Raw genomic sequence first — 17324 nt, forward strand, 5'->3', positions numbered from 1 at the left:
CAATACGCTCTGTAAAATGCAGGCTGCCAGTGCTGTAGGTCTTTCTGTTTCTCTTGATGCTGAGCATTTATATTGAAAGTGCTGCTATGAAGGAAGGTGAGTTTTACACATTTTTTGACAAGGAGTAATTAAAGCAGGTTCTTACCTTGTACACAGTCATAACCCTTACTGTTGACTGATTCTTTGTAATACTGTTGAACCTTCTTAATTCTCTGTACTTCACAGAAGTTCAGAGAATCTTTTTTAATCATTTGATTTCCATTTGGTGGGATGTATCATGTCTGAGATGGATCTTGATATTGGATGCCATTTGAGGTGTGGCCTATTTGTACACTGCAGAAAAAGTAAAGGTGGAATAGCCAAACTAATTTGGTGTCACAGAAAATGTTTCTTGAGCACCTGTAGCAGTGAATAAGGGGTTTATAAACTAGTGGGAGATACACACATACATACATACGTACACATACGTATACATGTATATATATATATATATACACACACACATACATATATACATTTAGACTTAGGCATGTCTGTAGGGCATGTAGTGTTGAATTTATTTCTACTAGCTGAGGTAGTATGGAATTAAAACAAAATCTTAACTAAAAATAGTGACAAAAAATTGAACAGGCAGTCAGGAAGGCTCTACCACCTACCTGCTAACTGTGATTGGGCATTGGGTAAATTTCTTAATCTGTCTCAATTATAAAATAAGGAGGTAAGATAAGATAACATATGAGGTTATTTCCAAGTTCTATACTCTAACTTTTACATGCCCAGATGAGTATCCTATGAGAGATCTTTTGAATCATTTCTAAAATAATTTAATACAATTTAACATAGAATAATTTAATAATTATTGTTATATGTCTGTAGGTGGATAGCTTCAAATAATAGATGTTTCTTTAAAAGTTCTGAATTTAGCTTTTTACATAATTGAATCATTTCTGGTTTTAAAACATGAAGGAAGTTTTATCTTTATTTGAGTGGTTGTAGAACCTTAACTTCTAAAGTTAAGATTATGAAACCCTATGAAAATCATGGGTCTACAGACCATGTTTGTTTTTGTAAATAAAGTTTTATCTGAACAGAGCCATACTTGTTCATTGACATTGCCTGTGGCTGCTTCCTACTATAACAGCAGAATTGAGTAGCTGTGGTGGAGTCCGCAAAGCCTAAAGTGTTTATAATGTGGCCCTTAACTAGACTTAAGAAATAGAACCTTGCCGAAATATAAAGGATAATCTTTGTACAAATCCCCAATTTATCCTTTCATAGTTTTTTCCTTCTCTTTTAAAAAACAGCATTGCCAATACCATCTTCCCTTTTCCAGTTATTGCGATTTATATCTTCTGTATTAGCGTTTTGAAAATATATTACACTGTTACTATTAGCATAATTAATTTATCCTTTGATTTCACAGGAAGATGAAAAATTTCTGACAGATTTGTTTGCACAGCTAACAGATGAAGCAACAGATGAGGAAAAAAGACAGGAATTGGTAAGAAATTTGATATTATGGAGGGCATGAAGCTAAAACAACACACCTTTTATATTCACTTATCCTTTTTCCTAATTTCAGGTTAACTTTTTAAAAGAATTTTGTGCGTTCTCCCAAACGCTACAACCTCAAAACAGAGATGCTTTTTTCAAGACTTTGTCAAACATGGGTATATTACCAGCTTTAGAAGTCATCCTTGTAAGTTTGTTTCTCCTTATACTTAATTACCATCATATTTTTAATCCACAAAATAGTATATTTCTTATGTAGCATGCAACTGTTTGATTATAGCCAATATTTAATATCAGTTGTGTATTACATAAAGTTAAAAAGCTATAAAATTCTAGTATTAGTCCTTACAGAGAGTACTGAAAGGACACATACAGGAATTTTCCATATTTTTAATATCGATAATTTGTTAACTTTGCAGCCTATTAGTTGAAATGTTAAAGTAGAAAAAAAAACAGGAGTAAAAGAAAGTATAACTTTATCCATAGAAAAAGAATTTTACATAAGCAGAATTTCCTTGACCTCTTTTTTTTTATTCAAATGTTCTCTTATAATTTGTTAGGTTTTGGATTTATATAGCTTCAAGTTCCATATTTTTGTTATTATAGGAGAAATAAGTGCTTTTTATCTGCAGGGCATGGATGATACACAGGTGCGAAGTGCTGCTACTGATATATTCTCATACTTGGTTGAATATAATCCATCCATGGTACGAGAGTTTGTCATGCAGGAGGCACAACAGAATGATGATGTAAGTAAGAAGTTAACAGAGCAAAAAATAACCAACAAGGTAAATATTATTTGCACTAACAGTAAGTATTTATACATGGGAAGCTATAACTGTATTTATTATTCATTTCTTAAAGATTTAAATAGTTGATGTTTGAGAAGAGTGTAGCCATAATATCATGGCTTATTCTTCCCTAACTGGCTCCTGTCTCAGTTTATAAATTGTCTTACAGCAGTTGTTAATGCTCAACTTAAATTTCTTTAAAAATTTTTGAGATCGGGCTTCCCTGGTGGCGCAGTGGTTGAGAGTCCGCCTGCCAGTGCAGGGGACACGGGTTCGTGCCCCGGTCCGGGAAGATCCCACATGCTGCGGAGCGGCTGGGCCCGTGAGCCATGGCCGCTGAGCCTGCGCGTCCGGAGCCTGTGCTCTGCAACGGGAGAGGCCACACAGTGAGAGGCCCGTGTACTGCAAAAAGAAAGAAAAAAAAAAATTTGAGATTAAGTTTCTTAATTCAGAAGTTAATGTGCTATGTAGTGTTGTTTAAATCATTTAATCAATAAATTGTTCTTCTATATGTGGAATTATGAATAACTTCCCTAGGAAAACATTGGCTTTGCTAGGGATAGAGTCTCAAAATCATCAAGAATGATGAAGCACATTCCTTTGGAAAGTGTTTAGGGTGCTTTCTTTACTGCCTAACCATAGGGAACAAGCTGTTGTGTTGTGTACACACACACACACACACACACACACACTCACTCACTCACATTCACTCACTCACTCACTTACCCATCAATTTCAGAGTCGGTGAGAGAATGTATCCTGGTGATGTGAAAGGTTCTCCCAGAGTCTGTGGTACATGGCTTATGTGGAAGCCGTAAATGTTTGTGCTCTGTTTTCTTTTCAGATAATTAAACCAATCATCCTGATTTTTTATTTTCTCTTTCCCCCATAAAATCTTGGAAGTAACTTTTTACTTAAGAATAAACTAAGATATTCTGCCCTCAAACAGAGAGGGTAAAAAGACAATCTCTTAGAAAAAAATATATGTAGAATTCCAGCCTATCATATTTTTACAAAATGAGGAAATAGACTTTTTAAAGAGATCGTAATGTGTTGTGATGTCAAAATGAAGTGGAATGCCTAGTAACTTCTATATTTAACACTTGTTTACAAAATTGTAATGTCAGGGTAGGTGCAGGAAGTGCCAGTTTGAACTGTTGAATATTATGTCACATTTTGCTTTTATAAAATAGTCCTATCTTGAAAGCCTGTGTGTGTGTGTGTGTGTGTGTGTGTGTGTATAAAATAAAGGCTATTCTTGTTGGCGCTGTAACCCACTAGTTGAACATACATTGATGTACTTCATTCATATGCAGTCGTCTTCTTGATTCCCAGTCTTGATTCGTTATTTCCATGTATGTCTGCATTTTCTCTGTCTATCCTACCATTGCATATATAGGCAAGAGCAGGGATTTTTCTTACTGAATGCCTCTCAATTTTTCCTCTTCAGCCAGGAAAACCAGTCATAGTAGAGCATCAGGAAAACTAAGTCAATTTTGTATGTCATTTGGAATATCTATAATATATTTGTTCTCCTGTGTGCTCTCTAAATAACGTAATCTTGTTTCCCCCAATTTCAGACATTCAGGTACCAACTAATTTTTTCTTAAATTTATTTTAAATGGAAACTTTATATCATTTCCATAAATGGAGAATAGGTACAGTTATCATCTGCCATAAATAGAAGGAGTCTATAAAAATGCAGTGAAAGAACAATGTTATAAATTTTAGCTAAACATTCTTACTGTTAAAGCCCGTTAGCTTTCTTCAGAAGGGAGATTTTGTTATCCAGAGGTGTAAAAGATCTGTTAGCACCAAACTGAAACTTTGTTTTTATTTTCATTGGGATTTAAAGATAAATCCCCTTGATTAAAGATAAATTCTTTTTGGTACTATTTGTGTAATGTGCCAATACCATACTTTGGGAAAACTGCTCTGTATCCATTAAAGAAGTCAGTCAAGCATTTCATTTTGTTTGCAGTTAAGATAGCCATAGCTAGGTATAATGCTGTAGCATGTCTCATAGTATATGCTTTTTCCATTCCCTCCTATAATAAGTGATCCTTACTATGTGTATTTTTCTCACCAGGATATTTTGCTCATCAACCTCATTATAGAACATATGATTTGTGATACAGACCCTGAACTTGGAGGAGCAGTCCAGCTTATGGGCCTCCTTCGAACATTAGTTGACCCAGAAAACATGTTAGCTACTGCCAATGTAAGCTACGGGCATTTTTCTCTTTTTCATACTAGTATAATTTTTATTGCTGGTAGGAACCAATGCAGTTAAAGTTCATGGAAGTGTTTTCGATTCCTTAGAAAACAGAAAAGACTGAATTTCTGGGTTTCTTCTACAAGCACTGTATGCATGTCCTTACTGCTCCCTTACTGGCAAATACAACAGAAGACAAACCTAGCAAAGGTAAGGTAATACAGGTTGGTAGTTAAGTTCTTGGTTCTTGAATTCTGAAACTCAAAAAGTTGGTGTTAACCTAGAGGTTTACTAATATATTTTCAAAAGAGGTAATTTCAAGGTAAAATTTCTTTTAAAAGTGCTATAATCAGAGGTAGTAGAACTGTGAAAGAATATACTAGAGATAATTTTTTGCTTTCAGAATTTTATTTATTTTTTTTTTGCTTTCAGAATTTTAAAACAATATTTTTTGTTAAAGCAATATTTGTATTTAGTTTGCATTTACATGTATGAAACAAATAGAAGGAAGAAGCTATTAGAAGATTCATTTTAAGTTATTTGTACTCCAGGTGTGTAGATACAGAGCAGAGCTTGTGCTTAGTATTAAGCAGTTTTTCTTTGCATTGAGGATTATTCCAAAGTAGGATTATTTCTGCATTTTATTCCTTTAGCTTTGTGTGTGTGTGTTTGATTTAGAAAATAGTTTTAGGGTCTTCATTGGGAAATTCCTTATTGAAGCTTTGAGAATAAGTAAGTTATTTTGTCATATGAATTATCAATATAGTATATTTAACTTATGACACCACTTAGAATAAAATGTTAAATTTACCTTTTTTAATGACTCTAGAATCAAGTCTTGGAAATGTGATACTAATTTTTCTTGTCTACTTTATTCATAGTAGGTAAAGCTTGAGGCTTCTTTCCAAACCCACATGTTCAATTCATCAAACATTTATTGAGAACCCATTGTGTGGAAGGCACTGTGCTATATATATAATCTTTAGGGGTTAAATGGGAGAAATAAAAAGTGAGTAAAATAGTTTTGGAGGCTTACTGCCTGGTGAGGAAGATAAGCCAGTAATTATAATTCAGCGTGGACTCATTATGTCTAGTAAAAGGAGGCACAAAGTACATGAGTCAAAGGAGCAGAGAGAGTAGTTCCATCAAAGCCAGATGATGTGTGGTAGGAGGACCTCCTGTGATATCTGTATATCCGTTGAGGGACATAAGACATGGTAGAGCATTCTTGCCCTCTAGAATGAAACAGATCTAATAGATTTGTATCCCAGTTTGCCTTACTAATATTTCACACCTGGGTCTTGTGACACTAATTCTTCACAGAGTTATTTAAATTAAATGTGAAAAAATGGAAAGCACAGTTCTTGGCACATGGTAGGCATTCAATAAATGTTAGTTCCCTTTTCCTTAACTTTAACATATTTGGGTTAATAGAAGGGATTTTACTTGATTAGAATTCGGATTCTTAATTTGGGGAGGAAAAGAATATAAGCCATTAAATATAATTGTGTTTTGTTTTGTTTAGATGATTTTCAGACTGCCCAGTTGTTGGCACTTGTATTGGAATTGTTAACATTTTGTGTGGAGCACCATACCTACCACATAAAGAACTACATTATTAATAAGGACATTCTCCGGAGAGTGTTAGTTCTTATGGCCTCGAAGCATGCTTTCTTGGCATTATGTAAGTGTTGCTTCTGGTAGAATTACTTATTGTCTGTATATTATTATTGTTATTTCGGTGTTATTGCCTGAGAAGAAAAGATCACTGATTGCAGGAGACCGAGGTTCTAATACTAAACTACACTGATAATGTACTTTTGCCATATTTTGATCAGGTGATTTTCCTGACTCTTCTTTCTCAATATACAGTAAAGGGGTTAGAGTGTACCTACAAAATGTATTAAAGTATTATTAAAATGGCACCTTAAATCATTTTATTTGCCGTATTTATTTTTGACTTTATATAGCATGACAATCACAAATTGGACATTCTTGTGAGACCAGAGTCTCACACTGAGTCATGAAGAATACATTTGTAATTTGGAAAACATAGCTAATAGCACCGAGTTTCCAAAATACATTTTTCCTAAATTACAGAATGCCTAGCACAAATGCCTGCAGATGGTCTGTTCATTAATTCCACAAATATTTTTCCCCCAGCTTTACTGAGACATATTTGACATATGACATTGTGTTACCTCAGATACTTCAGAGAAGGGGTGACAGACCACAGCTGTGGCCAAATCCAGTCCATGGTCTGTTTTTGCACAACCTGGAAAGTGAAAAATAGTTTCTGTGTTTTTAAAGCATTGTTCAAAAAAAAAGCTACAGAGACCATATGTGGCCCACAAAGCCTAGAATATGTATTCTGTAGACCTTTATGGGAAAGGTTTGTCACCTCTCGTAGAGCAACAGATAGTCTTTTAACAAGGCTGTTCTTAGTTATACATGTTTTTCAAAAGTTGACTTTCACTGTATTCTGAAGACCCTAGTTTACAGAAGTAAAACATGTTTCTGAATTAGAAATAGGTTAACCCAGAATATTCTTGATCATGTAGCAGTCAGCCTTCTTTGGTAAGTTGGCACACCAGTTTTAAGAGTACCCTAGAGGCTCAATAAGAGATGTCTGTTGGTAACTAACTCTTTTTGGCCTTTTGGTTTTTATGGGTAGGTTTGGTTTTGTTGTTGCATAAAGGCATCATAATCATCCAGTAATTAGAAGCCTGAACATATACATCCATTTTTGCTGTCTTTTTTTACTTCATTTTAAATCATTTTGCTTGGGAATTCCCTGGCCGTCCTCAGTGAGTGGTTAGGACTCTGCACTTTCATTGCCGAGGGCCTGAGTTCATTACCTGGTTGGGGAACTGAGATTCCACAAGCTGTGCAGCGCAGCCAAAAAAAATGTTTTGCTTAATTGACTTTTAAAATATCCTTAAATTATGAAAACATTGTTTATAAGGATATTTCTGACATTGATTTATTCTGTCAACATTTTATCTTTAAAATGGTATTCAAAATAGAAAGTCTAATGAATTTTTCTTAGAAGGAAACCTATTAGGGTGACACTTGTTATAGTTGAATTAGTTTTTCAGTCTGGTGTACACACTGCAGTATGAACTGAGAATACATGTGGTCAGATGCTTTTCAGCCAAAAGGAATATTGCATATAAAGGGCTCTTAAACTCATATTCATTTTCCTTATAAACCTATCATAGCAAAAGTGAGAGTCCCAAAGCAAGTTGAGAGGAAGTTAATAATGAACACTTCTTTGATTTGTTCTTTCATGTCAACATAGAAGGTTTTGTTTGAGTGTAGGAAAGGGAGTTTGAGCAGATGGGACAGAACGGGAAAACTGAATAAATTTAAAAATTAGTTTTATTTAAATAAATTTAACACCTACTACCATGTTTTATTCTAAGATATGCATTTATCATCTCAAATCAAGGTGAGTCTTAAAATTAATGGCATGTCATTATGATTGGTAGCTTTTTTTCTTTGTTTTGTTTTCTTAGTAGTAGAAAGGAAGGTTTTTTGCGATCAGTGGCATCTTACATTTGATGAAGTATGATGCATACCTAGTATTAGGAAAAAGATGATTGACCTGAAGTCAGTTGTCAAGTGGCTCAGAGTTCATTAGGAAGAGATAGTCTGTAAATACCAAAACAACATCAAAAGCACTATATCGAGGTGTGTTTGGATGTATAGTGGAAATGATTTATTCTCCCTGAATGAGGCAGATCAGGAAAACCTTGCAAAAAGAAGTAAAGTAAGTTGTGTCTTGATCATGGGAGAGTGTGAAATTCTTGGTTGAATACACAATTAAGATGAACAAATGTGAAAGTGTGGTATGTTAGAGGTTTGGTATAGGTAGAACACATGAGTCTAGTGGGAGAGTGGCAGAAAAGGGAAAGGCCTTTTCTAAGAGTCCTTCATCTCATTTTGCTTACAGTATTGCAAAGAAAATTTCTCACAGTTCAGTGAGAACTATGAAGAGAATCATGACAAATTAATGAGTTTATATTGTAGGAAATTATCATGCTAGCAAAAATCTTAGTTATGTTTTATTATTTTAATATTTTTCAAACTAAGTTAGGTTATCATTAATTAAACCTCACTCTTTCTCAAATGATTCTCACTCAGTGTGGCTCTCTTCCCAGGATTGAGAATGAGTGGCTTCTGAAAGAAGATGTCAGTCATTAGGAATGCACTCTTTAGGACTGGCTATACAGTAGGAGTTTTAATCAAGGATTTCTAAAAGAACTAAGCATAAATTTGCAGAGATTTACTATCTATTCAGTCTTAGGAAAGAGTACATTAAAATATTAAGTATAGTTTTTTTTTTTAAGGGAGATTTTATAAGTAGATTTAGATGTCCACTTGTAAAGACAAAAGATTGGTTAAATGTACACAGTTTGGGGACTTTGAATTTTTTATACCTGCTGGTTCTTAATTATTATACTTGTATCATATTTAAAGACGACGTAGTCAAGTCTGTGAGTGAGAACAACAATCCTGTTTAGTCTTTATAGGTTAGATATGTATGTGTATAAACACACAGACACATACACAGTTTTATCATTCTTGGCCTTTACCAGATTCTTGGATCTTAAATTGTAGCTTTTTAGTTCCTATCTATATGTTCTCTGGCTGTTTTTTAAAATACGGAAATCTATAAGAAGAATGAAGTAGAGAAGAATTTTGTGGTAGATGCTTTTTTTCAGCTATCATTAGTTACATACGCAGCAAAAAGTTTCAGACTTACATAAAATGTCATGTTGTGTAAGGTAAAGATTTATTATTTGTTTTAGAGATGATTGAAACTAAGCGTAAGAGATTCCTGGCATGTTAATAAAGGTTAGAGATGTGAGTGGTAGCAGAGTGCACTTTTACATTGAAAATCCTACATTTGTGCTAACTTGACCTATCGCAAAAGCTTTCTCTAACCTCCTTCGAGCAACTTGACTTCATTAGAACTCACTGGTAAATTTTTGAAAGTAACTTTATTCAACAGCAAGAATAGTGGTTGGACATTTTTCATGCAAGTTTCTTTTTGGGGAGAGGTTTGGGTGGAAATGACACGATTCTTGATATAAATAAATGAGGGCAAATGAGGAGCAAAACAAAACAAAAGCCCATTAGAATTACCTTCTGTCTACCTTGGCAGTTTCTGAACAAAACTGCTCTTGAGGAGATGGCAGTGGTGCCAGCTGCATACTCTGGTCTTAGCGAGTTCTAGGAAGGGAGTTTTCTTTTCACTTACCCGGGAACTGCATGCAGACCACAGGGTTCAATTAGTGTGTGTTATGGTAGGACACAAGTCTTCACAAAGCCTGCAAAGTTGGAGTAACAATTTTTAAAATAACAGCACTTGCCTTAATTACTAAAAGCTTAAAATTTGGCCTATTAGCATGAGCTCTAAAGTATTGATTTTTATTCTAACAAGTGGAACTGCCTAATAAGTTCCTTTGTCAAGTAACATTAAAAAACAAACAAAACAACAACAACAACAAAAAACAAGCTCTCAAATCATTGTTTTGGGAAAATAAACCCTTATTAGGCTTTGACTTATCACAAAGAAAGATGATGCTTATTGTTTAAAATGTCTTATTTCACCATGCTTATGTATTTGAAAATACTCAGTAGTTTAAAAAATAAAATGCAATTACTCTTCTATAAACTATTTTGAACTCCCTGCCCACAGTGTCTCTTTAGTAAGAGACACTGTTAAATAAGTTGGATTGTTAAGGCAGTTTATAATCAACTGTACCTAATTGGGCATTCACTTGTGGACCTCTTTTCTGCCAACTAAAGAAAAATTGAGCTGCTTTACTCCTCTGCCTTCCTACCCAGAAACCGTGTCAGCATGGTTGCCTGGCTACCTGCTCATGAAGGACTTGATTAATAACAAATTGGCAATTTAACGAGCCACTTCCATGATCTCCAAAGAAACCAAAATACAAACACAATATTTAATCTTGCCAACCGAAGACGATGTGACTGCATGAAGTGAGTATGCTTTTTTGAACTGTTTACAATAACTGGGGCATTAACTTACTGATAATTCCATTTAGGTAAAGAGGGCTTTGTTGAAGTCTAGCTGTCTGAGTATATTTGGATCTTGACGAATGGTGACTTAAGTAACTCCCCATACCTCAAGATGTAAATATACCTTTTAATCTGTAAGTTAAAGCCTAATTAATTGTAAAAAGGAAAACTAGGGGAAAAAAATAAAAAGCATACTCGCTGCAGTAAGCATAGAGGACCACATTTTAAAAACATCCTCTAAACTGATTCCTAAACTCTGGGAAGGCAAATTTTGGGTCATGCAGATTTCTGTGGGTTTACGGCATTTCTACAGACACATCCAAAAACAAATCAATGTAAACACCATTAACCCTGATAAGAGTGTCCAAAAATAAGGAAGATCAAATTATAGAGTGGATTGCCCTAATAAAACAATGTTTTTTCTGTTGTTTTGAAGGTATATACAAAAGGATATATTTGGAGTTTTCTCATCTTAAGTAGTATGATAGGTTAATTCATTTATTAGCCCTAGCTTAGCTCTAATTTCAGATGTAAAGTACATTTTGGTAATCAGTAACTTATTTCCAGAATTCTTCTGGCTCTCTAAGACTTGTGTTCTATGGTGACATACACTGCTTTTAGAATACATTTTTCTGATAACCTTTTTGTAATCCTTATCTTTAGGTTCATACTTCTGGAAGCAGTAACTTATTACTGCATGAAGAACTATGTTTATTTAACAGGTTTTTTTGTAATTCTAAAATATGAAGATATGGTATGTAATTTGAACAACAATGCCTCTGTGTTTCAGGTGCTCTTCGTTTTAAGAGAAAGATTATTGGATTAAAAGATGAGTTTTACAACCGCTATATAATGAAAAGTTTTTTGTTTGAACCAGTAGTCAAAGCATTTCTCAACAATGGATCCCGCTACAATCTGATGAACTCTGCCATAATAGAAATGTTTGAATTTATTAGAGTGGTAGGTTCTATACTTTTTAGTTAGAATTTTGGTTTTGTTTGAGCAAATCAAATATGCATTGTTGGTATTTTGGCTTATTTGAGATTATTATATTTGGAGAGAATTTTTGAAAGAAAACCAGTGTTACCAAAAGCTTATGAGAGATTCAATTTGAACTAACAAAAACCAGAATAATCTCTCTCAGCAGCTAGTTTCAAACTATCTCAGGATAGTTTGAAAATTGATTTAACACTGTCACGGTAGTCATTTTAAGAAAGTAAAATTATAGTTGGCATAAGTATTCAGATGTGTTTTTTGTTTTTAACTTGGAGGTTTTTTGAATTTTCCTTGACATTCCTCCATATGTCTCTAAAGAGTAAATTTCATTCTTTAATGATACAGTAGGCTGGTAGTTCTCAAACATTGGTGTGTCTCAGAATTATCTGTGGCATGCTTTTTTAAAATTTCGGTAAAATAAACATAACAAAATTTGCCCTTTTAACCATTTTTTAAAGTGTACAGTTCACTGGCGTTAAGTGTATTCACATTGTTGTGCAATCATCACTGCCATCCATCTCTAGCACTTTTCTGTATATATGCCTAGGCACCACCCCAGACTTACTGAATGAGAATCATCTAGGGTAGGACCTGAGCATTTACTTTGGAAAGAGCCATGGATAATTCTGAGGTACACCAAAAGTCAGGGGCTATTGAAGTAGCCAGTATTTGTTATGCCCATTTGCATTTTTTTGTCCCTAAGATTGGATAATAATTTTAAGAAATTAAACCATTTTGGGCGGGTTTATGAGTTCACTACAATTAAGCCTCATATTTTGCTAATTTTTCCTATCATTTTTTATTATAATTCTTTTTTATAGGAAGATATAAAATCATTAACTGCTCATGTAATTGAAAATTACTGGAAAGCATTGGAAGATGTAGATTATGTACAAACATTTAAAGGATTGAAACTGAGATTTGAACAACAAAGAGAAAGGCAAGATAATCCCAAACTTGACAGGTAGATTACCACATATTTGAACCTATTCATTCAGTGACAAGTTTATGATGGTAGCTCTTTTTTGCTTGTTTATTATTTAGCTTGGCAGCAGAGGGGGAAATAAGCAGATGGAGGTTGTAGTTTTCTCTAATGGTCAATGTAAATGTTTTCCTGACGGTGTTAGGTGGGTATCAGTATGATTTGTAGACTTTTCTCAGGCATATATCAAGTTAGATAATGCAAAAGAAAAAAAGCAAAACACTGATATGGCAATAAGGCTACTTTTGTGTCCAAAGTAAAATCAGAGTATTATTGTATTTGCTTTGCTTTAAGGTTACAAATTATTTTAATGCAATTGTGTACATTTTTTTCTAAATACCTGAGTTCACATACTTGTGGTATATTTTAAAATCCATAAATTAAGACTTGTTAATTCGTAGTGTTAGCAAGTTTAATAACTGATCTGTAACAGTACAATTTTGATAATGGGAATTTTGATTCCACTACTTAACACTAGATATGGTGGAGTGTAGTTTTTTGTTATATGCTAGGTAAAATCTGTTTTTTTTTCCCCCACCTCTGTGTGTATAAATCTGTATTATTCCATTTATCTATTAAGACTGTAATTTGGGATAATATTTGAAGACAAAAGTCTTTATATGAGTCTATTAATTCTACTTTCTTCTCTTTACTCATAGTATGCGTTCCATTTTGAGGAATCATAGATATCGAAGAGACGCCAGAACACTAGAAGATGAAGAGGAGATGTGGTTCAACACAGATGAAGATGACATGGAAGATGGAGAAGCTGTCGTGTCTCCATCTGACAAAACTAAGAGTGATGATGACATTATGGATCCAATAAGTAAATTCATGGAGAGGAAGAAATGTATGTTGAAAAGATGGGCAAGGAAATATTGAAGGCTTTCTCACTCTAGGTTTATCCTTTTTTTCTTGACAGAATGATTAGTATCTACTTTGTGTCACAACAGATATTAAAATTAAAAGACTCTTGCTTTATAGAGTGTGAATTTAATAGCTCTGTTGTGAAGGTATAGACTAAATTTTCCTAATTTGTCTTGAGTGAGATATTTCAGAAGGGTAGGAACACTGACTATAATACTGAAGGTCTCCTTCCTTCTCAGTAGTAAAGTCCTGTGGATAAGGATGCTTAGTATTTTGCTAAGCTTTGTTCATAAACTGAATTTCAGTGTCGCTCTCTGGCAAAGGAGTAAGCTAGTTAATTGTGTTTTTAGTGCCACCTCACTTGGAGGTTTTTGAAAAGATGAGTATGGGTGACAATTATTGACAGTATTCTCATTTTTAGTAAAAGAAAGTGAGGAAAAGGAGGTGCTTCTGAAAACGAATCTTTCTGGTCGGCAGAGCCCAAGTTTCAAGCTTTCCCTCTCTAGTGGAACAAAGACTACCCTCTCCAGCCAGTCACCTGCAACAAATCTGCCTGGTTCTCCAGGCTCACCTGGATCCCCAGGATCTCCAGGCTCTCCTGGATCCATCCCTAAAAATACATCTCAGACGGCAGCTATTACTACCAAGGTATGTTTTTGACTCCCAGACCTACCTAATTTAAGCTTTCCCAACAATAAAATTGTTGTGACTAGTAGTCCCTTTGGTTACTGTCTTTTGGAACTGATTTTAACATTTGTGAACTAGGGAATAATTCTCCCACCAGCAGTTGAGAAATTTCTGAAAGTTTTTATGACCAATTCAGAAGTTTGAATATATTCTTATTTTGGTTGTTTGCATTTTAGCACCTTAAGTTCACATTTGTATGTGTCAAAACATTTACAGAAATTTTAAAGTTAAATTATTATTTACTTTTATCAGCTTTCCCAATTAATACCCAGATAAAGACTTCGTAGGAAGAATATAATCTAAATATCTGGACACTCCTAACTTAATTTTGTCAAGCAAGGTTTATAAAAAAGAATTAACTGTCTACTATCACTAACATTTCCTTTAGGAAGGATCACAATTTTACCACCAAAAATGTAGGAAAGACATAATCTCAGAAAAAACCAATTCTTTTGGCTGCCTTATGTTTCCCTGGACTAGCAGTTAACAGACTGGCATTTGGGATTCATTGATCTACATCAAGACTAAAGTGAGCTACAGTGGTTTCTGGTGAAGGAGCAGGGCTAAAAGGAAGAAGCCTGGATGAAATAATGAGGAAGGGACAGGGCAGAATCACTTTCCTAGCCTCCGATAGTCTGTCTACCCTCATTTCTAGTGGTCTGTTTATTTTCTGTGGTTTTAATTTTGATGCTGTTTAGACTCTGTTAAAGAAAACTTTTTTAATGCATAAAGTCTTAAAACTTAAGTTTTGAATTTTAAATTCAGTAATTAGTGTTTATCTACTGGGTGTTTTGCAAGGATCATAAACTGCTTAAAATTTTATCATGGAAAACTTGGGAAATATGTAATGAATTTCAGCTGCATACAATCTCACCTCCCAGAAATAACCAGTTAGTATATTGGGGTGGGGGTATATCCTTTACCAGACTTAAGACATATGTATTTGAAAATGTAGTGTTTTCTTAAAGTAATCCTTATTTCCGAACAGGGAGGCCTCGTGGGTCTGGTAGATTATCCTGATGATGATGAGGATGATGATGAGGACGAAGACAAGGAAGACACGCTCCCTTTGTCAAAGAAAGCAAAGTTTGAGTCATAATGGCAGCTGCCTGTGATCAGTACCTGTTGAGAAAACTGGTTCTCTACCCCTCCCCACTACAAATCTATAACAGAGCAGTGGCCTCTTGTGAATGACTGATACAGCTCAGCTCGCACACTTGACTTCTGCTCATCAAGTGCCAATTCAGTGGAGCAGGAGGAGGGGATAATTATACATTTAGGGGGAAGACTTACACCTTCGAGGTCTAAGCTTGGACCACACATTGCCCTTTTCTCAGGGAAGGAAATGGAAACGAAAAGCCAACAGGGCAGGGGTTTTGTAAGTGGAACTCTGGATTGACTGGTCAGTTGCTACAATCAGAATATGCTTTCTCGGACCATGTTTGAGACTCAGAAGAATAGGCTTTTCTGCCCTAATTCTTCACTAGTTAAGAATGCCAGCAGTTTCTTTGTATAAAGAGACCTGCCTTTAAAATCGTACATTCTGAACATTTTAGTCAAGCTACAGCAGGTTTGGAAAAACCTCTTCGGGGGAGGGGCGAATATGAGGTTTCCTCTTTTTTATCTGTTCCCTTTGCCCTTCAAACTGCAGATTTTTTTTTTAAGTGGGGATTTGTCCCTACTTGATTAAAGATTGAGTGGAATTCTAGATGTGGTCATTTGTGTCATAATTTTTTTTGTTTCATTTTGTTTTTGATTTTTTTTTTTCTCCTGAGTGTATCCTTAGTTGTTGAGTATATATATTTGGGACCATTAAAAACTTTTTTGATGTAATATAACCTAACGTTGTGCTGGTACCTGTTTTACCATGTGTAATTTTTGTTCTCCATCACAGTTCTTAATTTGTTTAGAGTTTTATGAAAGATGGAATAGTTTTTATTGACAAAAGCAAAGTAATCTTACAACTATGTGCATACAAAAAGCAATACTATTTTGTGACTAAATATTTTATATTAAAATTTACATCAGCAACTGTCTTGAGAATTCAGGGAAATAGAGTGGAATTTAAAATTTCAGCAGTTTTGTTAAACCTAGAAACATAAAATTAGTATTCCAAAGAGATTCTGAAATTTCATATCTTGGGAAAATGATGGTACATTAAATCAAAATTGAGGATGAATAATTTAAAAATAACGTATTTGACTTTTGAGTAATAAAAAAAGTGAAGAGTAAGAGACATTGTATTAGTTGTATTTTTTTTTCTTTTTTTTTAATTACTCCCTTTGGAATACCAGTTGGAGTTGTAAGCGGTGGTTCCTAAATAAATACCTGGCCAGAGGCCCATCAGATACCACTTCATTAAAACAGTATGTTTAAATAGGTTCTTTTTATTGTCTTAGGTGTGCTAAAATTCTTTTAAGGAAACGAACATAAATATCTCAATTCCACATACCCTCACTTTTTTAAAGTGAAGATTTTAGAACTTACTGAAGAATGTATTTGCAAATGTGAATAAAAATCCATATCTAGGAAAAGGATACTATTTTAAGTATCATACACTTTAACTGGATAATCTAGCAAGCACTGTGTGCTTCTACCTTAGCTCCTCTTTTGCTTAGCCCTCAGTACATTGCGATACCAAAAACAAGCTTATATGGAATAGTTGCATAGAAAACCAGAAAGCAACAACTTGCCACAGTCATGAAAAGTCTCATTGTTGGCTAATTTTTTTTTTAATGAAACTTTGGGTGCATTATTAACTGTAAGAGTTTAAGTGTATTTCACTACAGTATAGCGCTTCTTCTGGGCCACAAGTTCTGGCAATTAATCATTTTAATCAACTTACCTTGCAAATAAAGAGAACAGAAACTTAATAGGATGTAAGTTAATTATATTATGTCTTCCTTTATTACCTAGAAAGTCCCGTGTGAAATGTTTGTGCCTTAAACATACAGTTTAAACTGACCTTTCTGATTGACTGGTGGAACATGTATTTGTCTTGGTATTCTGGGGGTTCTTGGGTAGTGGGAAGAACCCTTGTTTTTATGAACTGTGGTCCAGTATATTAAAAAAAAAAAGATACTAACTATTGGCCTTCAACATTTAAGGGATGCCCTTTCATTGATGGACAGATGGGTTACTGAAGCGGAACTTCACACATGCTGCTACAATAGGAGAAAAGTCTAAACAGCCGCTTGTTTCATGGAGGAAGACTCTTAGCAAT

At 34.4% G+C, this 17324-nt stretch overlaps 1 protein-coding gene across 2 annotated transcripts in view; it reads left to right on the plus strand.

Moving 5' to 3' along the window:
• Positions 1 to 16337, plus strand: part of PPP4R3A (protein phosphatase 4 regulatory subunit 3A) — a 37950-nt gene extending 21613 nt beyond the window's left edge. Inside the window, exons 5-15 of one of the 2 annotated variants that reach the window (XM_082648640.1) lie at positions 1424 to 1501; positions 1583 to 1699; positions 2145 to 2300; positions 4393 to 4524; positions 4626 to 4728; positions 6044 to 6202; positions 11360 to 11529; positions 12387 to 12529; positions 13207 to 13397; positions 13836 to 14062; positions 15090 to 16337. In XM_082648640.1, coding sequence (XP_082504766.1) covers positions 1424 to 1501; positions 1583 to 1699; positions 2145 to 2300; positions 4393 to 4524; positions 4626 to 4728; positions 6044 to 6202; positions 11360 to 11529; positions 12387 to 12529; positions 13207 to 13397; positions 13836 to 14062; positions 15090 to 15200 — 1587 coding nt within the window. In that variant the 3' untranslated portion in view covers positions 15201 to 16337. The remainder of the gene's footprint in view (positions 1 to 1423; positions 1502 to 1582; positions 1700 to 2144; positions 2301 to 4392; positions 4525 to 4625; positions 4729 to 6043; positions 6203 to 11359; positions 11530 to 12386; positions 12530 to 13206; positions 13398 to 13835; positions 14063 to 15089) is intronic. The other variant, XM_082648641.1, reaches the window with a different exon arrangement.
• The last annotated feature ends 987 nt before the right edge of the window (positions 16338 to 17324 follow it).

The sequence above is a fragment of the Grampus griseus genome (assembly GCF_964374135.1).
Source record: "Grampus griseus genome assembly, chromosome: 2".
Classification (NCBI taxonomy): Eukaryota; Metazoa; Chordata; class Mammalia; order Artiodactyla; family Delphinidae; genus Grampus; species Grampus griseus.